The sequence below is a fragment of the Gavialis gangeticus genome, unplaced genomic scaffold (genome assembly GCF_001723915.1).
Source record: "Gavialis gangeticus isolate Ggan-Ray unplaced genomic scaffold, GavGan_comp1, whole genome shotgun sequence".
Classification (NCBI taxonomy): domain Eukaryota; kingdom Metazoa; phylum Chordata; order Crocodylia; family Gavialidae; genus Gavialis; species Gavialis gangeticus.
Genome location: NW_017729033.1, coordinates 78,858,582 through 78,883,316, shown reverse-complemented (window position 1 = coordinate 78,883,316; position 24,735 = coordinate 78,858,582). Strand labels below are relative to the sequence as shown.

At 40.4% G+C, this 24,735-nt stretch overlaps 1 protein-coding gene across 2 annotated transcripts in view; it reads right to left on the bottom strand.

Moving 5' to 3' along the window:
• The window catches only part of MICU3 (mitochondrial calcium uptake family member 3), a 119,423-nt gene that overhangs the window by 22,198 nt on the left and 72,490 nt on the right, over window positions 1-24,735 (bottom strand). For both annotated transcript variants that reach the window (XM_019526257.1, XM_019526258.1), the window contains exons 7-11: window positions 23,196-23,267; window positions 20,853-20,891; window positions 15,820-15,915; window positions 7,159-7,259; window positions 2,728-2,899 (exon numbers count right to left, since the gene is read on the bottom strand). In XM_019526257.1, coding sequence (XP_019381802.1) covers window positions 2,728-2,899; window positions 7,159-7,259; window positions 15,820-15,915; window positions 20,853-20,891; window positions 23,196-23,267 — 480 coding nt within the window. The remainder of the gene's footprint in view (window positions 1-2,727; window positions 2,900-7,158; window positions 7,260-15,819; window positions 15,916-20,852; window positions 20,892-23,195; window positions 23,268-24,735) is intronic.

The following is a 24,735-nucleotide window of genomic DNA, read 5'->3' as shown; positions in this document are numbered from 1 at the left end:
GAGCAACATCTTTGGAAGTTATCAGTCATGTCTTTGTATTGGAGAATATAAGAATTAAATGTTTTGCAACAATAAGGATGCAATGTCATGCTAATTATATTATTAGTCAGAAGGGGTCAAATCAAGTGTGCTTAAATGAACCGGATAAGCCACTGTTTTAGGAGCATTAGTCCCATTTTCAAAAGCTGATGAAGGTCTGAGAGTTCTGTTTCTGAGGAGTTACTTTCTCTAGGGTGCTTATTGACCATACCAGTAGTGTATGGCTGTAGAAATGGAGAGCTTTAATTTAGTTTAATGCCTAGAATAAAGGACCACATACCAAGGGATATGTGGGCAAGTTGTTATTTAGATGAGAGGTCACCAACCAAAGAAAACGTTTAGGGGCCGCATGTAGTCTGAGAATGTCCTTGGTTGATGATTTTGTTACACCAGCAAAAGTTCCCCAAACTTTGAAGCAAACACTTTTGGCAGGGTTTTTAGAATTACTAAATATAAAAGTCCCTAGGAGCAAAGCATCATGTGTAAACTGCGTAAATGCTACACTGAACATGGTGGCTAAAACAGAGGGGTGTAAGGATGGTCAACTTTACTGCAGCTGAGCATAAAAAACCCAGGCAAAGAAAGGAGTGAAGCTTACTTGTTAAAGATTTTTGCCACTCATGACAGTAGTGTTGAAGGATTAAGATACAGAACTTGAAGAAGCACTTCATGTATTTAAGATATTGAATTAAACTAAACTAACTTCACCTTAGCCAGTCAAATACATGCATCTTTACACTTCTCACTATATGCCTTTTTTAACCTGTGTGCCATGTATATAGTATTATAGTAATTAAATAAACTTTTGTTTTCCTAAGCAAACTTTTTCAAGCATATAAGACTTGATTTCAGAAACAACAAAATATATCTGGATCCATACAGTAAGAAAACTAGACAATACTGAAGTAAAATCCATTTCTACGGAATTCAATATAGATCCCATATGAATCTTTTTGGTTTCTATTCAAAACTTTTCCTACTGACAGCTAGTTCGTATCCTGAAAAAGGGTTAGCGAGTAGTACCACTCTCCCAGAAACAGAACAAAGAACAACCTGTCCCAGTCACAATTCCTTCTCTGTTTTCCCTGGCTCTGAGGAGCGAATGGTTTACTTCAGTCTGTGCAGGGAACCCATCAGCTTCTCTGACCGGCAAGTGCGTAAATGGATTAAGTTCAGGAATCTCCTGCTTATGTAGACTAAGGGAAAGAGAAGAAGTAGGAGCATCAGGTGAGTAACCTTATTACCTATGCAGCTGGGTAAGAATTGTGACCCTGCAACTCCAGACCAATTGCAATTTTAAATTAAATTCAATAACAGTCATTTTTTAAATAAATGCTTTCTTAGGTCATTTGTTGTCTTTGTAACTCCAGCTTTCCATTCAGGTATTTTGTTTTAAACCAAAGTCTGCTATTTTATAGTATTTCAGTGGTTCTTATTTATGTGTAATTTTTCAGTCTAACACTTTAAGGTAATTGCTAGGCAGTATACTTATCTGTGAAACTGTTTTCACTTCCACAAGTTAAACTGTCAACACCGTCAAAATACATGGCCATTTTAAACAAGGTCAAACTGTTTGCAAGTATTTCTAGAGCAGATTAACCTGATCCTTCTATAAACACAAATAGAAGAAATATATCCAAAACATCCAATGGTTGAAGACCCACTTGTAACAACATCTCTATTGATTTGCATCCATGCATTCAGCTACCACTAGAGTCTTCTGTTGCTTAGATACACTACTGACAACACATTTGTTGCTAAACAAATGGAGGATTAGCTACTTAATGTTCTTTGCCATTCTTTACTACCCAGATTCTGAAAATAACTCTTTAACCATTGATAAGAACCATTCACTCATCAAAGACTAGCTATAAATGATCCACTGTTAAGGTGTCAAGCTAGTTTTTAAAGAGATACTATTTAGGTGGCAGCGAAGAGGTAAAGATAGGAGGTGTCTTCACTAGAGTTGAAAAGCCTAGAATGATTTAATTTCTTTAGATCATTTACATTTTTTGTTGTTTAGTATAAAAGTTTAACCTAGTATAAAGCCATAGCCATTGCAATCTGAAAAATTATTTGATTATTCAACCTGTTCCTTGTTATTTAACCCAATATACATGTCATTCAATATGGATTTTGTAAAACAGAAAATGCAAAGTAAATGATCTAAGATACTTTGGCTGAAATCCAGATACCACTGGCTGAAATCCAGATACCACTGATATCAATGGGAAATTGACTTACAGGACACCAGGGCCGTGTCCAGATGAGCGCGGATGTTTAGTTCCTTGTAGACAAGGAGGAGTGGCGCACCTTGCAGTGCAGCTACTTGTCCCCAGGGAACGCCCATACCACGTGCACTTTGGTGCGTGGCAAGTTACCCCGGGGCAGTAGGAGAGGCTGGGGCCCAGCAGCCTTATCTGGGGTCCTGGGGGCCGCTGGATGTCCCAGCTCTGCTTTTTAGTGTCACATGCTGCCCATGCATGACCCGTGGAAAAAAAAAACGGTGCAGCGCATTCATGGGCACTGTTTACTTGCAGCATGGAGAACACCCGACTGTGTGGTATGTGGTGCTGCAGATGTGTTTGCAGTGCCACATACCACATGGCCATGCTCATCTAGATGCGCCCCAGTGTTTCCCCTTTGGGACTTCCGGGTTTTATGCAGCTGTAGTGACCAAGTAACTACCTTTTCTTCAGGGATCCTGCAGCGCACATTTTCTAAGTAGCTTGATGTATTTTCCACGTTTGTATATCTCAGAAGAATACGAGCAAAGTCTTCCTCACTGATAGTGTTCATCCCATTTGAGTAGGTAAGGAATTCTATTTCTAGAACTTCAGTTTGTAGGTTATCCATAAACCTAAAGTACAAACAAATATTGAACAGGAAATAATACTTCACACTTCTACCATTCCTTTCACCCAAAGATTTACACAGTTCAATTTCCTTTAGAAAAACAGACAACTGAGTTCCCTGAATTTTCTTCTTCTGAACTATATCCTATCCTTTAGAAAAGCATCAAGTTTTGATTGAAAGATTAAAAGTGATGACAAATACATCACAACTCTTGACAAGAGATTTCAATGTTTAATCCTTTTACTGTCAAAAAACTGTCCTTTATTTTGAATGTTGTCCAGTTTGAATGTTGTTTAGTTTCAACATCCAGCCTAGAACTTATCCAGCCGGATACTGTTTTATATGTATCTGCTAGTCCAAAGAGCAGATTGTAACAGTTTTATTCCTAATGTAAGTACTTACAAACTGTGATCAGATCAACTCTTTGATAATCTAAACAGGTTGAACTGTAGTCTCTACAAGGCATGCTTCCCAATCCTTCAGTCATTCTTATGGCTCTTCTCTAACTCTCATCAAATTGTCAACATTCTTCATGAATTGCGGACAACAGAAGTGGATACACTGGACAGACTGGGGCTAGAAGCAATTGCATCAAAGCCAAATACAGAAGTAACAGAACCTCTCTAGTCCTATTTGATGGGTCCCTGATCATGTATCCAAAAATTGCAATAGCCTGTGACCAGTGGTTAGGTACAGACAGTAAAAGAGCCTGAGGTAGAATCAGTCCAAGTGACAGTTTTCTGTAAGTGTCATAAGTTAGACTGGTGGTGAACAGAACACGTTTGCCTTTTGGTGGGGGGGGAGGGGAGGAGAGGGAGGGAGATAGAACGGCACACAGGCTGCCTGCTTTGGCTGAGGCCAGCAGGTTGGGGGCCCTCCTACATACCTCCCAGCATGCCCCATGGGCTCCCCCGGCTGCTGGAGACTGTTGAAAGCAGCCAAGCACCCAGGCCACCCTTGACTTGCTGCTGAGCATGGGTGATCATGTCCCCAATCCCCTGCTGTGTCACCTCATCTGTCAGCCACAGGCAACCAGTGGGAGTGGGGAAGGGAGGCATCTGTTTTCCCATGCATGAGCCCTGGCACTTGGGCACCTACGTCCCTGGGCTGTGCCTTCATCCTGTGTGGGAGGAGGCATACTCATCCACACCTGGCAGCCTGGTTGGATTCCATGGGGCTGCACCTGAGCACAGGGGGTCTCCTGGGCTCTGTGTCAGGTCTTTGGGTGCTCGACTGGAGCAGCTGAGTGTGCGGTGAGTGCTAGCATGCCTCCCTGCAAGGGGGGACTAGTGGGAGACTGCAAAGGAGCCTGGGATGCCAGTGGACACCAACCTAACTTGAACCACTAGAGTGTTACGCTTGGAGTTGATTTCCCCATGATCCAAAAGTCCTTTTCAGAGTTACTGCTTCCCATGATATAGTCTACATACTGGGAGTATGACCTACACTCTTAAGGCAGAATCCTAGTTATGTACACACGGCACTCAACCAGGTGCATAACTACCGTTTTTAAAATTGATGTATATTTTGCAGTCTTATTCCATGTACAGTGCAAATGTACAAGTATCCACATAACTACTGAGCATTCTCAGTGAGCTGCATTCAGACCAGGCAGGTATGCATGTATTTGGGCAAGCATAAGTTGTAGCAAGGCAAAAACCTGCAATAAATGCCAGAGGAGCACAACCCTCCTATCTTTTAGCCAGCTAGCTAGTGATAGGACACTCATACAGGAAGGCCCAGGTTCTAGGCCTCTCTCACCAGAAGAGGTTTGAATTTATCATCTGCTTCATCCCAGCACAGGTTAGGCTGGGCTCCAGGACAGCCAAGAAAGGGAGATACGTGCAACCACAAGAGAACTAGCTAAAGGTTATGTGATTCAGTAAGGTGGCTGCTATCTGATAGAAAGTGGGTTCTGGGTCTAGCCTAGACTCTTGCTCCCAAAGGAACAGAAACTTCCTCATTATCTATTTCATCCAATGAGTACTAACTGCACGTTGCAGTGGCTCAGCTTCAAGAAGAGAGATGCAGAGGAGACTGCGTACTTTTGGTTGCATCAAAATTCATAAGTAGGTAAGGGATAACTAGAGAAAAAGTAAATACTGGTGGTACAAGTAAAGAAACAGAAGACAAATTTTTATTCTTTTATTCAAGAAGAAACATGACTGTTTTTGGTTTTATGAATGGTTCACTTTCTAATGTCACAACTATATTCTTTCAACTGCCATAGTTATAAAGTTAGCATTTGCTAATGGCTGCCACTGAGTTTTTATCTCTATTCATAATAGCCAATACTGTGTGTAACATTTTTTGGCGAAGTTTTACTTTAAATAGAAAGAACTATAAATTCGTAGCAACATAGGCATATATGAAGACACTGCCTCTCCCCAAATTGCTCACAATCAGAAATGAGGTGGTAGTAGCAAGAATGTACCATCACATCCAGAAAAGAGGACAACCAAAAGAAGCATGCCATGACTTCATGGTAGGATATTAGCTTAGTTCCAATATAAGGCAAGAATACTACCTATCGAGTTTGTGTTTACACATTCTTCACAGGGTTCAGTTCCTAACCCCATGGTGAATATTTAATCAGGGGCATACAGAGCAGCAGGAAGCGGTCCTATAAGTCTGCTGTAGTGCTTTGGGTGTTTGCTGTGGTTTCTATTTCAAAGGGTGTTGCTTCTCTGATGAGCTGCCTGGCACCACTAACAAACCCCAACTTAGTGGGCAAGCAGCATCTTTTGAAGTAAGAACCCCAGCAAACAGCCTAGTAGCTTGTCCCTATTCAGCAAATTAACTGGGTTGCAAACCACCCAAATACAAATGATCTGATCCTACTGTAATGAGCACCAAATTACCTTGCACATCTGATAAAATTATAGTGAAATGCCTGTTTGCCTCTGTTACAAAGAACACAAAAACACAATGCAAATTTTGAATGGTGTGTATTTTAATGAGTTTCTTTCACCTTGTTTTCAAGTTTTTCAGCAGAAAAGAGAAAGCCCCTTTCTTCACAAAAGAGTCTGTGATGAACTGAAAAGCAGATGCATTTAAAGAGAAAGTAAAAAAATGCATATGTTATATGTAGTTAAAGGATCTAACTGGACAAGATAAAGAGGTTGGCAAGGAAGATAAAGAGGTTGGGAAGAAATGTTGAGAGAAACTAGGTACATTTAGTTTGCAGAAAAGGCAATTAAGGGAGGGACATGATAGCAGTCTTGAAATATCTGAAAGGCTGCATAAAGAAGAAAGAACAACTTTTTTCCTTACAGTAGAGGGTAGGACACAGGGCCAGGTTCAGAATCTCCCAAAGCGGGTTGTGGGAGCAGCAACCCGTACTGCAAGGGTGGATGTACCCCCTGCTCCCAGCCTCTTCTGTCCCACCTGTGCAGGAAAACCACGCTGTAGGAGCCTCTGGGGAGTTTAAAAAGTCCTAAAGCAGATGAAAATACCCCTTTCCTTCCCCTTCCTGCTCAGAGGCAGCCTGTTCCTTTCTTCTTCACCCACCCCCTTCATTCTCTGGAGCTGGGGGCAGGGAAGTTGCAGAGCCAGCAGGGCTGAGTTGGGGCTGGGCTCAGCTGAGGAGGGGACAGTGGCAACAGGATGACTGGGAAGTTCCCCCCACCCTACCTAGTCAGAGCATAGGGAAGGGGTACTCTCGTCTACCCCTGCTGCCCTTGCCGCCATCCCCAGCTGAGTCCAGCCCCTGAGCAACAGGCAGCAAAGGTACTTCTCTGCCCTCAGGACAGCAGGGAAAGGCAGGTGGTGGAGGGGGAGAAGGAGGGGTGGGCACACGAGGCAGGGGTAGGGATTTTTTGAGCAGGAAGGGAAAGGGAAAGGGAAAGAGTATTTTCATCCAATTTAGGAACTTTAAAAAGTTCCTGGAGGCTCCCACGGTGTGGTCCAATCCAAAAGAGGGTGTGACCAAGCCACTGCATGCCCCCTGAAGCTGCCCCTGGTAGGACCTGAAGAAATGGCTTTAAATTGTAGCAAAGCAGATTTAGATTGGATATCAGAAAAAAAAACTTCTTACTTTTGGAAAAATAAGATGATGAAATAACTGCCCAGGGAAGTTGTATAATCTCCTTTATGGAAACTTTCAAGAAGAGGTTGGACAGGGATGATTTATGAATAGAATTCCTGCATTTATGTAGGAGGTAGAATAAGATGATCCTTGAGATCCTTTTTAACTCTATGATTCTATGATAGGAGATAATTGTAATGGACATTTTATACAGAAATTATAAAATTGAAGCTCACCTATAAAAATCTTCAAAGTTTAGTTCAGCCTTTCCTTTCTTGCCAAAAAAGTGTACAAGCAACGTAGTATCAGACAGTAAACTTGTGATGTCATCTGCATGCTTAAACATTAGAAAAGGAAAAATAATCAATTCAGACTACCTGTATCAATTACAAACACATAATCCAAGAAAGCATTTTACAGATAGCATTTAGAAAAAAAGAAAGATATCACACAATAGATACTGTGAAATGAATTTATCTATTCAATGTTTATCAAGTTATAAAGGTAAGTTTAGTACTGAAACAGTATATTTTAGTTTTCATACATGTTCCATAAAACAACATTCACTTAACTGCATTAAGTATAAAACATTTAACCCTTCCCCCACAAAAAAACCCATGACATGTTAATGGAAAATGTAATATGGAAAAGTGTGAAAAAAAAAGAAAGTGTGAGAGGAAAAACATTTTAGAAATTAAGGTTGGATCATGAGAAAACTGCATATACATGCATGCACATTCAAGAATTACATGCAGTTTTGGAATTACATGTAAATAAAACATATTTTCAAACCATTTCTAATGTTAGACTTGGCTTATTTCTGTAAGTATTTGGAACATCCAAATATATTTTATTTTGCTGTTTTTGCTTTTAGCAAAATAGATTTTTTGCAACAGGTGACTGAATATTTTATCTTACTTTTTCTGAATATATTTAGAAAGTCATATGATTATAAAGAATTTTCCTGAATATAATTATGTTATTTAGTCTCAAACTTCTGCTCCTAATGACGATAAATGAAGTACATTCTTACAAGTTGTCCTGTAGTCTGTGGTCTCAGTAGCAGATAGAGACCTTGGTAAAAGGTACCTCATGAAACAGATGTGTCACCTGTTTGTGAATCCTATGAACGGGAAAGCAGTATACATAACTAATTCTGGCAACTCAAGCCGTGAAATGAAAGGACACGAATTAACCACAGATAATCACTATATTCTAAGGAGGGTTATGTATCATTCCACATTTTTACTGAATTAGTATTTGTTGCAGTTTACCTATGAACATGAGTATACACATTTTATCTTGTTTATGAAGACACTTTAGTTCTAACAAACAGGGTTTTAGAAGCTATACAAATGGGTCAATAAAATAACGCTACATAACTTCACGGTGTTCCACATGGTTGCAGTCCTTTTAACATTAGTGGGACTTCACACAGGAGTTTATTGTGGGTACATAACTGGCTGAATAATTGCACCAAAGAATTATTGCCAGTTGCTCAATATCAGAAGCAAAAATATGTGGGATTTCCCATGGGCCAAGTACTGTTTAAAATCTTCATTAAATTATGTAGACTATGGGATTGAATCTTAGCCTCTTTCTAGATGATGGGGTAACACATATTTTAGATGACAAGTTTAGGGTTCAAAATAACCTTATGCAAAGGACCTGGGGTTAGGTCCAAACAGCATACTGGGATGTACTAACAGAAAGGGTTGCATGCAAGTCATGCCAAGTGTTTTTTCTACTCCCTTTAGCCTTTGACAGCCCTCACCTTGCATTATGGTGAAATTACTTCAAGAAAGATGTGGGAAATGGAAATAATCTGGAGGAGAGCAACAAAAATGATTAAAGGCCTTGAAAAACTATGGCATATAAAGATAGGCTTAAAGGAGTGAGTTTATTTATTCTGGAGAAGACTGAGTGATAATTCAACAACGGTCTTCTAATTCTATAAGGCTGTTATTGAAAAGGATGATAATCAAAATAATTGCTCTCTGCTTCCACAGGGGACAGGACAAGAGAAGTAATTGCCTTAAATGGCTACAAAGAAGATTTAGGTTAGCTACTAAGAAGAATATTCTATCTATGAGAGTAGTTAAGTATTGAAACAGTTTACATAGGCTAGGGACAGACACCCAAAAAGCCTGAGCCTGAATTGATTAAATCTTTGTAGGTTAGTCTAACCTGGTTAGGCTAAATCAGTTTGTAACCCAGACAGACATCCCAGAAATGCAGGCACATGCCTGCAGCGGCTCAGGCTAGAAGCTGGGGGCGCTAGAACAGCCCTCTCTGCTTCCACAGGGAAGAGCTGAGCAGGGCATGGCCAGACCCTGGCAGGACACTCTGATTATTCCCCCCCGCCTTCTAAGCAGCCCAGCAGGGAATGTTTATCACTCCTAACTCAGTGTTTATCAACCCATTAAGAAACCAAAGCCTCTCTCCATCAATTAATGGACCTCTTCTTAAACAGCTCTTCCAAGGAAGGACATTAAGCAACCTGTTGATTAGCTCCAAAAGGCCTGTTTGCCTCTGTCCTCTCCCACAGCACGGACTGTAGCCAGCATGTGGTCTGCTAGTTAATGTGGAGGTGTCTGCATAAGGCAGTGGGGAGGGGGGAATAATCCTTGCTTAGCATGGAGAAGCCGGACAGATGCTCTGTGCCTGCAAGTCTGTGCCGAGCTCCAGCCAGGGAGCAGAGAGGAGAGCCCCGCCCAGCTCAAAGAGCATGGTGGGATGCTGCAGGTGTCTGGTTTAGTTTAAACCAGCAACGGGTCTGGGACAGTGTAGCAGGGCACTAAGGTGCCTGCTACTGAAAAGCAGCAGTATGGGCTCAGGTATGGCTGCTAGGGGCAACCAGGAGGAGCTAAGGGCCGACACCTGGTGAGTCAGCTGACCGGAAGGGGCCGGGCTGACCACTATAAGACCCAGAGTGAGGCTGTGAGTGCTCTCTCTCCCTCCCTCTCCCAACTGGCAGCCGGCCCAAAGAAGTACTGTTAAACCAAGGAAAAGAGCTTGGTCCTGAAAGGGGAAAAAGGAAAGGCCTGGAGGTACAAATCACTAGTTTTGGGTGCGAGATGTTGCGTGGTTTAGAGAACACTTGGTTTAGAGAATGCTTTAGCCAGGAGGCTTAGATTTGAGTTACAGCCGATTGGCTTGCGTTATTGCTTTGGTTGTTTGTTGTTACACTGGAGGACCAGGTGAGGCTATTAGGGGTTGGAGGAGGCCTCATAGGGGCTCCACAGTAGCGTGGGGACCCCAGTGCCAGAGAGGGCACGTCATTTCAAGGCAGCATTGTGAGAGAAGCCCCAGGGAGCACCAGTGAGGGAGTGGGCAATTCTGAGACAAGCCAGAGGGTGCCAGTGAGGGTGCGGGCTGCGAGACGAGCCAGAGGGTGCCAGTGAGGGCGCCGAGAGGGGAACTGACCAGACAACGTCCGGTACATTTGTGAGGCTTGGGGCATGGTACAGGGATGGTTGGAGCCACGCGTAGCCCCTAAGGCTGGAGAGCACCGGGTCACCCAAGACAGGACACAGACTGGGCTACATCAGGGCACCGTGTTGACGAGGACAAAAAAAAGGCAGCCTCCCTTAAAAAAATTATTAACATCAAAGACGTGGTGGGCGAGATGGTGAGGGTGCATTGACACCAACGTGGCACGGTAGGTGGTGTTAGGGGCATTCACGGCCACCCCTAGGCTCCCGCCCTGTCACAGGCAGACATTGCATAAACTGGTTTGAGACAAATCAGTTAAGTCTGATACCACATTCAACCAGGTTTATCTCAAACCGGTTTCAGCCATTTTCAAACTGATTTTATGTGCACTGAACATCTGTTCTGTTACAAGTTTAGAAAAGTTTGTGATCACTTAAACCAGTTTATGTATAATGTCTGTCCCTAGCCCTAGAGAGGTTTGTCACTGGAAGTTTTAAGTACAAGTGATATAAACATCTTTCTTAGATGGTTTAGACAGGAATGGTTTTGCTTTGAGCAGTGTGGGGTTGGATTAGGTGACCTTCAGAAGTACCTTCCAAGTCTATTTTTGCTGTAGGCTTATTTTTTAAAAGACATCTGCAATAAATATTAAATGTAAACATAGGGGGTGTCCAGACATACGTGGACATTTGGTTTCCTGGGGACAGGTAGCAGCGGTGCACCTTGTGCTACACCTACTTGTACCTGGGGAACTCCCATACCACGCATGCTTTGCCATGCAGCAAGCTGCCCTGGGGGCAGTAAGGAAGGCCCCAGCAGCCTTACCTTGGGTTCTGGGGGCCTCCCGGGGCTGCAGCCATGGCAATCCTGCTGGGTAGAGCCTGGCCATCAGCCGCAGCACGGCTCCAAGCGCCCTGGCTCCACTTTTGAGCAGCATGTGCTGCCTGAGTGTGTGCTGCTTTGCTCTTTTTTCCTGTGTTTTTTGTTTTACCCCTGGATATGCAAAAAACCCCCCCAAAAATGGAGGGAGCAGTGCATGCTCGGGCAGCATGCCCTTGCAGCGCAGAGAAAATTGGACTGTGCAGTTTGCAGCGCCACATACTGCACTCGTCTGGATGTGCCCATAATGGCTATTCCCTGTTCTATCTCAGGGATTGAGATAAGAATTGGCTACACTGATCATTGATACAGCTACAGTTCTAGCTATGAAAAAACAAAAGCATAAGTTGTTTTCAGAGGTAAGAAAGGAAAACCCTTGTTCAGGTGATGCTAGACAAGTAATTCACTGTGACTTGAAAATGTCAAACTAAAGATCTATGAATCCAAATACTTTTGACTATCTACTATACTCATAGTCAATCAGATTTGTTAGAGGAAAAAAAAAGGAAGACAAGGTTGTGCAATTGAAGAGTAGGTTTACAAAATAATCTGCAGCAGGGATTTAGATGTCTTCCTCAGCTCATGTAAATATATAGAGCTCTACTAAAAGTTGAGGACCTGGCCTTGGAGGACTTAACCTATGAAACTGTCAGTGAGGCTACCAAGGTATTTAAATCTTGGCTTATTAAGAAACAAGGTGCAATGGAAAAATAATGTTTCTTCAGCATATATTATGCTATTAGCATTCTGTACTTCTAGTGAAGAAATAAAAGCTGTAAATGTTAAGCCTCAAGCCTTCAGTGAAAACTATGCAGATGAACCACTGTACTGCTGAAGACAAATCCTACTGAAGCCAGTGCAGTATGTTATTTTAATCTATCTGGCTTATATTTAAGGTCCACACTGTCCAAAAATCTTTCTGATAAACTACAGCCATGCCTTTCCATTTACAAGTTTGACTGTGAAACTCAATGTTTTCAGTATGTATCAAAAGTTACACATCAACAACTGAACAGAAAATATGAAGAATAAACCAACAAAGTAGAGGAACCAACAACATAAGTCTTTCTTGTCATTATCTAAGAGCAAATGAAATAGAAGAGAGACTTTTCTGTAGTTTAATAAAATTGTTCCAGGATTTCAAGATTACATCTCGTGTACTCTGTCCTCCTCTTTATTCTTGTATTCTTCTCCAGGAAAAAAAAAAGGTGACATGATGTATACATAGAAGGATAGCTTATTTTCTTCAATTAAAATAACTCTATACCTGAAATGAACCTGAAATTACTTCAGACAGAATAATCTCTGACAGTCTGTCTTTGAATTCTGTGTTGTCCTCCACAATAGGGCATAATACACAGAAATACACATAACTTGATTTTCTGTATGTTTCAAACAATGAAATCTATAAAGCATATTCAAGTAATTTCTCCTCAAATGCACTGTATAGATATCAGATGTTAAGCTACAACTTTTCATCCTGTAAAAACATTTTGGAACCTTGTTAGATTTAGGCTGCATTTATATAAATCTAAAGAACTATGAGAACCAGAAGATGAGTTTAAAAAAACAAAAACCGATGTATTTTTTCCCATCATTTACATTTGGTCAGCCTGGCTATCCATTAAAAAAAATCTGAAATCTGCTTCTGTACAGAACTCTGAGCAACTGAAAACTATACCAATGTGCCCAATGACTTAACAGCATTATATAACTTAAATCTTACAAAGGGCGAGACTAAAATAAAGACTTTATTCCTTTGATTCTATTGTTCATTGTTCAAAGTAAATTTTTTTTTATAAAAGAAAGCAACAAAAGAACACAATTTATGTTCATGTAATAGGATATCAAACACTATTTCGATCAAATTTATTTAAAAATCTTTTCATAAGAATGAAAGACTGGCTCATTCATCTCTGTATTAAAAGATATTTTATACTACCGCTAAGATCTCTTATATAAATACAAATATAAAAGCAGACAACATGTAATTGAAGCCCTAGTCCTACAAAGGAAACAGAAGCTGTAATACCAGCTCTGCCTCTGTGTGCCCATGGATAGTCTTTTCACCACTCTGCCTCAGTTTCTCCAACCTAAAGGAGGATAATTATACCTATTCATCTTTGTAAATTGGTGTCAAGTCCTTGCACAAACAGTACTGGCTTGATGCAAAGCCACTGAAGTTAATGGGAGTCTTTCTATTGATTCCAGAGAGCTTAGATCAGGCTAATCAATTATCATAAAATATAAAACATTATATTCTGAATGATAACAGTTCTTGCCAGTGTTTTAGCAACTTCAGTAACTCCCAACATCCATCAGTATTTTCAGAATTTATCCTCTACCCAGACTCAGAAGCATTCAGATCCACTAACCAGAGGGTGCTGTGACCAACTGGGTATGGAAGCAAAGTACTGCAAAATATTCCAAAGCTTACTCATTCTTCTGTGAAAGACGCTAACTTCTTTTCTTCCTGAAAAGACCTACTATGTGGGGTCTCTGAAGGCTGAATCTCATTTACTCCTCTTTTCAACCTAAATAAGACCTTCTGAAAAGGCTGCAAGATTACACAAACTATAATGTCACCTAGCTTTATGTCCAAATGCCCTTGGCATTATTCAGATGTTCAAGTGCCTGAGAGAGATAAGGATAAGCTTAAAATTAGAAAAATGTTATTAAACCCACAAATGAGAAATACTGAGGAGCAATAAAGAAATCTGATTTGTTCTCCTAAAGCCAGTGGAAAAAATGATTTACATGTTAGCAGAGAGATTTTATACACATTTTTATAGAAGAATTAAATGACAAAGGATCGCTCCAGATTAGATATTAGGAAAACTTCTTTATGGTTCATGTGTCCAGAGTCTGGAATAGACTCCTCCCAGAGGTGGTACAGCCACCTTCCCTGGGGATCTTCAAAAGACAACTGGACACACACCTCGCTGGGGTCATATAATCTCAGCAGTTTTTCCTGCCTTGAGCAGGAAGGCTGGACCTGATGATCTAAGGTCTCTTCCAGCCCCTAACTTCTATGAAACCATGAACGTTGAACTTTGCTACTGATAAACTAATTTCTGCAGGCTATTATATATCTCTCTCCATACAATGCACATCTAATAATGTATCCAGTTGCTGCTTCTTTGGAAGAGTCTGTATTAAATACATCTACAGAATACTAATCTTAAATCCTTGTGGGCACATCTACATGAGATGCTACATTGCCGCAGCATCACTGGGCAGAACCTGTGATGACACAGCTACATCACCGTAGCAATGCACTCCCTCTCTATAATGTGTTGCTATGGCAACATACCAGCTAAAAATAACCATGAGCCACTGGCATGGTGCAGTACAGGTGGTTCCTGTGCCACCATTTAGTACTTCCAAAAGGAAGTATTTAATGATGGCACAGTAACAATGGCACTGTAGGAGCACGTGTAGACAAGCCCTGTTACATTCAGGGACTAATACTAAGAATTTAGCCAGGAATTTGTCAATTGGAAATAACTAAGAGAGGAATCTGGGTGTACTAGCTGAACACACAAACATTACAAACTACTCATTAGGACTAGGATGTTTCAGATGGATTATATTTTTTAACAGAGACAGAGAAATATTATGCTCATCTGGAGCACCGTATGAAATTGTGGTCACCCGTACTCATGAAATATAAACTCAAACAAACAGATGCTAAGAAAGGCAACTAGGATGACTTGAGAGAATTAAGTACTCTCATCCTTAATGTGATGAGAGGAAACTAAGAGTATTCCTATACAGGCTCTGCATCACTCCTGAGGTTGCACTTGAAAATAAGACCCACACCTGCTCTCACTCTGGACACTGTGCATCTGGTGGTCTGACTGTAAGGCTACTCTCGAGACACACCTGCCCAACTTTTGAGAGCATGAGAGAGATGGAGAGCAGTGGTGGTGGGCATTGCTAAAGTGTCCCTACCACCCCAATTCCTGATCTGGAGTGTGTAGAGAGGATGGAATTGTGTTTTTCTCTGTGGTCATAGGGGACAGGACTAGAAGCAATGGCTTCAAGCTGTAACAAAGGGGTGGTTTGGTTTGGGATAGTCCTACCTTGAGCAAGGGGCTAAACTAGATGATCTTGTGAGGTCCCTTCTAGCCCTACTTTCTTATGATCCTATGACACAGTTGCATATGATATCAGGGAAATAGACTTGATGCCTCAATAAGTCCCTTCCAGTCTTATGTTTTTTCTCTCATAGTCTACAGAACTACCTACATTACCTTCTCAGAAGATGTTTTGCTTTAAAATGGTAAGTAGACAAGTTTAAGGGCTGGAATTGGATAAATATCTTAGAGGAAGGGTGTAGCATACAGGACTTGATCTTCTAATGCTGACTAAAGGAAAAGCTACCTAATTAGAAATATGACAACTTTGAACAAGCACAGTGAATGGAGCAACACTAATTTAGATGACAACTTTTAATAAACACTGGTTAAAAAAAAACTACTAAAAGAAGGAAAGAAATAAGATCCATAAAACTGGAGGAAACATAACAAAGGGAAATAAAATAGCAATTATTCATGGACCAGATAGAGGCTTTATTATACCTCTGCAAGGTCCGAAAAGAGTGCTTGGCTTGTGCTACGTCTCAGTGTATCCCAATAGCTTCTGGGGGCATGTTCCTCTCCTTCTGTTTTAAGTACCTGTAGAAGTTTCAAGAAGTACAACTGTTTGAAAACCAAGAAGCAGTCATAAAAAAACAACAGCTTACACACTTTAAAATCTTTTCTAACTAAATTTCAAAAGCAGGAGTTTATCCTTGTGTTTTTTTCCTGTACAAAGAAGAGTATTATATCACGTTGCTTATAAACCAAAGGCATCTCAAATGAGTAATGGTACTGATAGCTATTTCCTTATGACACAATGTGGCTTTGCAAGAAGGATCACCAGACATTGTTTTGATAGAGTAATGCTGAGGAAAGTGAAGATATATTGATGAAAATACAGGTAGAATTTTTAAAGCTATTTTGGAACTGTATTAGTACCTAAACTGTTTCTTGTGACATTAGGCTTGTTTTCTTATTTTTCAAATATACACATCAAAGGCACGATATAATAGTTACATACAACTTAACAGATCAGTCACACCTTGTGGCATTAAAAAATATCAGTCAAGCCCATTAAATCCGATGTTTAATTCTAGGTTATACACTTGATTAGGGCTGTCCAGGGATGTAATTTATTATGTGATCTACTTGAAAGACAGAGCTGTTACTTTTACCCAAAGAATACAGCCATATCTTTTTGTCATTTAAGTGCTCAACATGATTTCTGGAGGCCTGAGAAACTATAACATTTTGTTCCCCACTTTGCCACCACCTATAAAGGCCCCATACAAATACATTTTATCCTTTTTAACCAAGCACACGTAACCTTAAAGACCTTAAAGAACCTCAATGGCTCTAAGTTGGTTATAGTTGCTGCTAATATTTCAGGGCTCTCTGGTCTTGTCAGAATAGATATGAGAGACAAAGATTGGGAATAAATTCAGTTTTCCAAGTACAAATAGGAAAAATCCTTATTTTTGTTATTTTTGGTCATCATATATTGTTAAACATTAAAGAATTTATATTGCCATAAATTACAAATATTGTGTCTCTGAGAACATGTTTTCTCTTAATTATAAAGAACCAATAACAATGTTTGAATACCAACCCAATGTGTTGGTTTCTTGAAAAAACACAGAAAAGAATATAGAAAGATCTTTTGGTTGAAGCATTTCTGGGCATTATAGTTCACAAAACTTTTGCCTCAAGAAAATAATCTTCAATTATATGCTTCAAAATATAGTATTTTTTCATGTAATGACATGCAGGACAGTTATTAAGTTAGTTTAGATGCCAACGTTGTATAGTATGTATTATCTCTGAGAAGTACAATTTTAGAAATATACATATGACAAAAAGAACAAGAATAAATCATGTTGTTTTCTATAAAAAAGAAAACTGTGAGTCTAAACTTATATATTTAGCAAATTATGTCTAACCTCCTATTTTTATGCAAGTTTTTAAAATATTCCACACACATTTCATACAAGAAAACATATTTCTGAATTCATGCTACATGGCATAAGATTTTTAGCTAACAAAAGACCCCAAATATACAGCATTACCCATCTTGTTGATCTATGCTAGTGGGGGCCAACCTTTTTGGCACACATACCACAAATAATCCCCACACCCTCCCCAGGTGCCACTCCGATTCCCTTCCCCTGCCCTATCAGCTATTCTGCTTTCTGCTTCCTACCCTATCTGCCACTGTGCTGCTTATTCCTTCTCTGATCTTCCATGTGGCATGTGGGCAACAGGTTGGCCACCCTGACCTATGCTAGCTATCAAAATCTAAATCTATTATGCACACACCATACAATCTCTGTAATAAGCAAAGTCATTTTTACACAGGTCATCCAGCACATAACACTGAGAAAAGCCTCTCATTCAACCATTCAACTCAATGGGACTGAGTACCTGCCAGAAATGTGAAAATTCTGGATTTTTTAAACCGGAGAGGCAGTGCAGGGTGGTGGATGGTGGCAGCAGTTGCTGCGTGCAAGCTCCCCACTCTGCTGCTCCGGGACTGGCCACAGCTACTTCTAGAGCTAGTGTATTTTTAAAAAGTGCAGGATTTTTGAGGATTGCAGATTTATGAGGTTATATTATATCCAGAAAATATCAATAATAGATTCGCTCACTACTAACAGGAAGCAGCAGATTAGTTCGATGGGTAGATTACTTCATTGGGTTAAGGTATTAAAGGCCTTTGGGCCTGGACACAGGATACATTTACACCAGTGTAATGTATATATATTTTTTATACACTGATGTGGATTACATACCTCAAGATCTGGTGCAGCCAAATGAGCAATTATTCCAGGGTAGCTCTACCTAGTAGGCACCAATTCTTGCACCTCACCATTAGGTTACAGGGAGGAGGCATTTGCCTTTTTGCCTTGAACAGTTACCCCAGTATAAACTGCTTCATACATAATACCTACCCTGGTATTGTTTGACTCCTCAATTTTCCTCAGGTGATTCAACACTGCATTTAAACAAGTTGAACTGGTGAAGAATTCTGGTGTGTGCTTGCTTCTTTCTTATACATGTGTAAAAGCTGATTACACTGGCACATTCAAACCTTTTGTTTAACTTTTACGTGCATCTATCCTTAAAAACCATATTCCACAATCTTGTATATATGAACAGTTTGTACATTTTCTTGCTATTACTATATGAGTCAAACACACGTACAATTTTAATGTATATCAAAATTATTAGTTGAATAATAATAAATAATCTTACTAGAAATGGCACCTGAGGGTGTTTATAGATGTGCTCCGGGAGGTGGGGGGGGGGGGCACTTTAATTAGTGCATCTCTGAGAGCCGCGCTAATTACAGGTGTTTAGAGCATCACATGTATCAAATCCCTGTGCTGAAAAATGGTAGTGGGGCACTTTGAACTAAAACCCATCGAATAAGCTTTAGCTTAAAGCACCCCACTATTTTTCAGCACGGAAATACTGACATATGTGATGCTGATATCTGCTGGAGCACAGTAATTACCATTTTCCAGCAGATTAATCGAGCCTGCTCTCACGTACTGTAATTACAGTGTGTTGGTACAGCATCGCTGCACATAGGAGCCCTTAGAGACTAACTGGTTCAGGCAACAGCCTACTTTGTCAGATGTTATAATGATGTTATCTACAAAAGTACCTGCCTCTCTGAACCAGTTAGGCACCACCCTTACTACCGCCTGCCTTACTAATATGCCTAACTACCTCTCTTCCTATCAGAGATGCATTTATTTTAGCTGACAATATTGATCAATCACTGAAAAAGTTAGTATACCTTAAAAGTGTGCTTTTTATTTTTGGCGAGGCAAGAATTTCTTAGGGTGATAACTTTTATTGGACCAACTATGTAGTTGCAATAAAGTTAGACAAGCTTCTGAAAGTAAGCCATTCTTCTTTGTCTTGCATTCAAAAGCTTGTCTAACTTTATCCCAACTACATAGTTGGTCCAATAAAAGCTATCACCCTAAGAAATCCTTGCCTCTTGCATAATCGGGACCACAATGGCTACAACATTACACTTACACTACTATTTCATTTTCTGACATCTTACTTTCATCAAACATACCAATTATAAGTTTGCATTCAACTAGTCAAAAGACATGCAGTGCATGCTGTATTAGTTTTGTTATACCATCACAGTATGGACCATGGCTCCAAATAACAACCATGCAATAAAAGGAAAGAAATATTCAAATTACTTAAACTCATCTATAACTGTGTTAAGGGTCTTGAATACCATCAAATTTCCCAGATGTCAGTGACAGTGAAAATGCTTCATACCATCTTTGAATTTGGGTTTCAGTGGTAGAAATTTAAAATCACTCACTGCTTACATTTCAGGTCCATGTTCACCAATAGTTAAATTTATTTCATTATTTGTCCCCCCAATTTTTTTTTTAATATTTCTAAAATCTCTACTGAACTGCCTCTTTCTAAAAGGGTGGATGTGGGGCAGGTAGTTGGAAAGGCAGGCAGGCAGGGGAGCAGTTGGGGTAGGCAGCAGCTGTGGCTCTGCCCCTGATCCATCTCATACTCAATTCCAAGACAAGGTGCTTCACCCCCATTTAAAGGGGGAAACCCCCCTCATCTTGGAATTGAGTAAATACAGTATGTTTTCAGTTCCCTGAAAAAAGTTTCTGACACTTTTATTTTTGTTAATACTGCACAGCTAACAAGAAGCAACGGTACACTAAATTGGTGGCTAGCTTTAAATCTCTGCTTCGTGTCTAGAAATTCAACCTTTCCTTTTATCCAGTCTCATTAACATAGTCACCAGGCTCATTAAGAACAAAACACCCATATTTACCATTAAGAATTAGCATTTGGGTCTTCCCTGGCTTTTTTTAATATCAGCCAGTGAAGGAAGATCTTTTAAAGAAGTCAGACTCTTTTGTGCTCTGGGAAGGCATTCATCCAAAGCGAAAAATATGTCCAAAGTAAACTGAATATTTCTTGCATGACAAAGGCTGATCAAGAATAAAACAGCTTGAACTGTATCTGGATCAGAGACTTCCTCCTAAAAGCCCTAGTCTTCATCCTACAGTAAGGGTTATTTGTTTGTTACTTTATAAACAAAGAAAAAAGAAGTAATTACTGTTTTTTTTCCTTCTCTGTCAGATGGGAAATTAACTGAATGCTGGTAATACAGATATTATTAAAGACTATCATGCTTTAGGGCAAGGAAAGGACCTAGTTTCAGAACTGATGTGGAAAGTTAATTTATATGCATTTGTCTCCCTACCCAAAGCTTACTGATGCAAAACTGTTCCTTTTCTTTCTTACCTATGTAGAGGGAGCCACCTTACCTCTGAACAGGCTAGCCTGTTGCTTGATGATTATACCAAACCCATGAAACTTTCTATAGCCTTGAATATCACTTCTGTTCTAAGTGTGTAGGTTTCTACAACTGTAAACATCATTTACTTGCTAAAGATACAACTGTTACAGAAAACGATTCTGTCTCACTTATGAAGACTATATACATATAAAATATTTAGAGTACATACACTGCTAGTAGAAGTGTGATATCCATATAGTTGAAGGCGCTGACATACAGCAAAAAGGGCATCATATTTCAGAATGAGGCCAAAAAGAGAAAGAGACAAAAAGAAAGACAACAGAATAGGTTAAGACAGGTAAATCTTAATCTGTGCTGAGAAATTTTCACCTTTTTATTTTAAAGTGTGAAGAGGAAACTGTTGTCTTTTAATTCACATTTACGATTCTCTAAATAGAAAATGTATGGAGCCAAGCATAATAAACTTAAATTACAAGGAGCAGTTTACAGGAAACCCTTGTTGTTTGTGGGTTCAGCATTCATGTTCATGAACGCAGTGCCTTATTTGTGGATTTTGCCATTTGCGGGAATACGAGAATGTGAATGGCGAGGGTCGTCTGCATTCTATTCGCTAATTTGCGTCTTTCTCAAAAGTTTTTCTTTTGGGATAAAGTTTCTTTTTCTCACAAATGACTTAAACAAATTGTGTCAAATTTGTTTTAATTTCAATAAGATTAACAGACCACTTTTTAAATTTGAAAATTTGAAAATGATGGGCATCTGGCAGGAAGGCAGAATGCATTTTTTATGCTGAAATGAATGGTGTGCAACCTTGTTGCCTTACAGGCTGGATGGGCAGAGCCCAGTACATTTGTGGGCCAGATGCATCTGGTGGGCCAGATCCGGCATGCAGTGTGGACATGGTGGGGCTTGATTCAGCCATGTGAAGCAGGACAGGGGGCAGCCTGGCCCTCATTCAGCCACACAAGGGAAGGGGTTTTGGTTCAGCTGCGACCTGGTCCCTTGGGGCAGAGAGGGGACAAGGCTCGGCCTTGTGTGGGTGGGGGAGAAGGCATGGCCTGCTGTGATCCACCTGTGCAGGGAGAAGGAAGTGTGGCCTGGATCTGGTCTGTCCATGTAGAGGGAAGGTTGGGTAGTCCAGCATTGACCTCAGTGTGTGGGGTTTAGGAATCTGGTAGCCAGGGAGAAGTGGTAATGTTAAGTGCCACTGCTCTCCTGCCACCAAATTTCCCCACTTGTGGGGAGTGCTGTTGGCTATATCCCATAGCACCGGGAGCCACATTTGGCCAATACACCATGGCTTGAGCACCTCTGGTTTAGATCATTAAAAATATGCAACAGTTTCTAAGATTTCAGATTTCCATTGTTTTAAGGCCAAATCCCAGGAAGCAAGGTCCCAGCATGGACAGACAGACATGCTTTTAACATTAAAAATAAATAAAAAAGGTTTAAAAACTAGAATCTATAATCCCAAATGGTCAGATTAAGAGCAGCCATAAAAAGGTGCCCCCAACATTGTGGGATTTTTACCATGGGTTTGTAAGTGATAGTTTTGCACCCATTTTCCATATTGGGATTGGTAGAGGACTGCCACTTGAATTTTATCCAAGGTATATGGAGATGCAAAACCCCTGATGCTGTAATCATACTCCATAAAACCAAACCACAAATTTTACATCTCTTGTTGGCCTTCCACATACGCAGAACAAATCCCAGGCTTAGGGTTGTAGTCAACAGTAGTCTGCAATAAGATATTATGTTTGAAGAAGACTAATTTACATGTGCTAAGGACTTGAAAAAAACTTGTACTGGTGAAGCACAGTACTTAATTTTTGTAGCTTTTTACCTCAAATAGGCTACACATTTTCAGAGCTACATATACATGCTTAACAGCAGATCTTTCTGGAGAGCCACATACCGTTTTTGTAAACAACCCTTGTTCATAACAACAAAAATAACATATTTGGAAATATAGGTTTCATTTTGACTATAACTTCTTAGTTGATTTCTTAAATTAAAAATTGTTTTTTGAATGCATTGAAAGCATTGGTGTTGAGACTAAGCATGAAAAAGAGGAGATGCATACAAACTGTTTAAAGAAACTTACGAGGGACTGAAAAATATAAATGTTAGACTGAAGCTGGTCTTTCAAAACTTACTTTTATATTGGCAGGAAAATCATATGCTGTCACTCTCACAATATTACAATGATATGTGTATTCACACTTTGTTAACTACACGATTTTTTTAAAATCCAATTCTATCTTAATTATGTATTAAAATAACAGTTACATATATTCCACATATTTTCCCTACAACAACCTCAGGAACACCTTTAACTCCAGAATCAAAATTACACCAAAATTCCTTCTATATAAATAGTGTGTTACAAGGTACATGATCCAACATAGTATTTGGTACTGCAAAAGTAAAAGCCTAAAAAATTATCAGTAACAGTAAAGAAAACATTATTATAATTAAATATAACTAAATATTGGGCCGATGCTTAAAAAAATCCAGCAACCACAGCAACTCTTCTACACATGCTTACCAGCATTGCACGTTTTTCTTCATCTCCTTTTCTTTCTCTCTTTTCGTTTTTCTTTCTGAATATCTCCTGTAGCTGTAAAATAGATCTATTTTATTTTCAGGTCAGGATAGAGACAGTATGTACACAACAATCCATAACTGGGTCACGTACCGTACACCATAAGTAGTTTATGAAACAGTCTAAACATTCTAAGAATTAGAAACTTTTACTTAGAACTAGAAACAGTTCTAAATAAAAATATAATTTCTATACACTCAGGGGCAGACAGATGTTCCATAAACATATTATTTTATACTCAGATTTCCACCTTCTAAGCTCTTGCTTTCCTCATTTCCTTCTCTCCCATACAGAAGTGACAACTAGAAGTATGTTTTTAAATAAAATAGCAGCCATATTTGAGAATGTAGATTTGAACACAGGCAGGACCCAGAGTTTTACATCCTATTTATCATTTCATATATGTTTTACCCAGCCCAGTTTCAAATATCATTTTTTTTTGGCAAGCAATAAAGTGAAATAATAGGTCAAGTGTGCAAAAAATGAGACCTATAACTTTGTAGAAGGAAACACCACAGGTGCATTGACACAAGATGCTTTACTCAAGATTAGAGCTAATAACTGCACAGTAAGCATCACCATCTACACACGCACACACTTACTGTGCAGTAATTTTCTCTCATTGCAAGTAAATCTGTTACTTGTAAATACAAATAGCAAATATACTCTCTGTTACTTACTGTGCAGTAGTGTACATGTAAACGCCTGACTGGAAGCACATTTGCGCCTGGTCAACCGGGCAGCAGGGAGTGGGAGATTGCTCCTTACCCCTAGAAGCTGCCTGCTGCCAGGGCAGGTTCTGCCACTGCTGCCAGGTGGGGACAATGTCCCTCTGCCCTGGCAGCAGGGAGCTCCCAGCCCCTGCTCCATGATCACAAGGCCTGGGCTGGGAGATTCTTATTTCCAATCCTGAGCTCTGCAGTCACGGGGCCTGGAGCTCCCTGATGCCAAGACAGGGGGACATTGTCTCCGCCTGGCCTCTGGTGGTGAAGCCCGCCTTGGCAGCAGGCAGCTCCTGGGGGCAGGGTGCAATGTCCCAGCCCCAACCAGGAGACAGCTGTCTCCTAGCCCCATGCTTCCTGCCAGCTCCTGGGCTGGCACCCAGGGGCAGCCTAGAGCTCCCCTTGGCTGCTGCAGGGGACTGGTGCAGGGCCCCCATGAGCAGCAAATCTGCTCCCAAATCTCTGCACGTGTAGATGTATGCCTGGGTCAGTTTACTCTATAATAATTTACTCTAGAGTAAACTGATCCCACATTACTTGCTGTTGCGGGGCACAAAGGTGTGCCTGCTCCTTCAAGAGCAGAGGCAGCTTAGCTAGGGAGCCCTGAGAGTTAGGCAGGGTTGCACAGCTGCAGGTTGCCTTGGCAGCAGGCTAATGAGGGTATTAGATGGCACCTGCACCTGGTCAGGTGACCAGAAGGAAACAGGCCCCTGTGCACATATAAGCCCCAGGGCTGGGGCTGGTAGGGGGTTAGTTCTCTG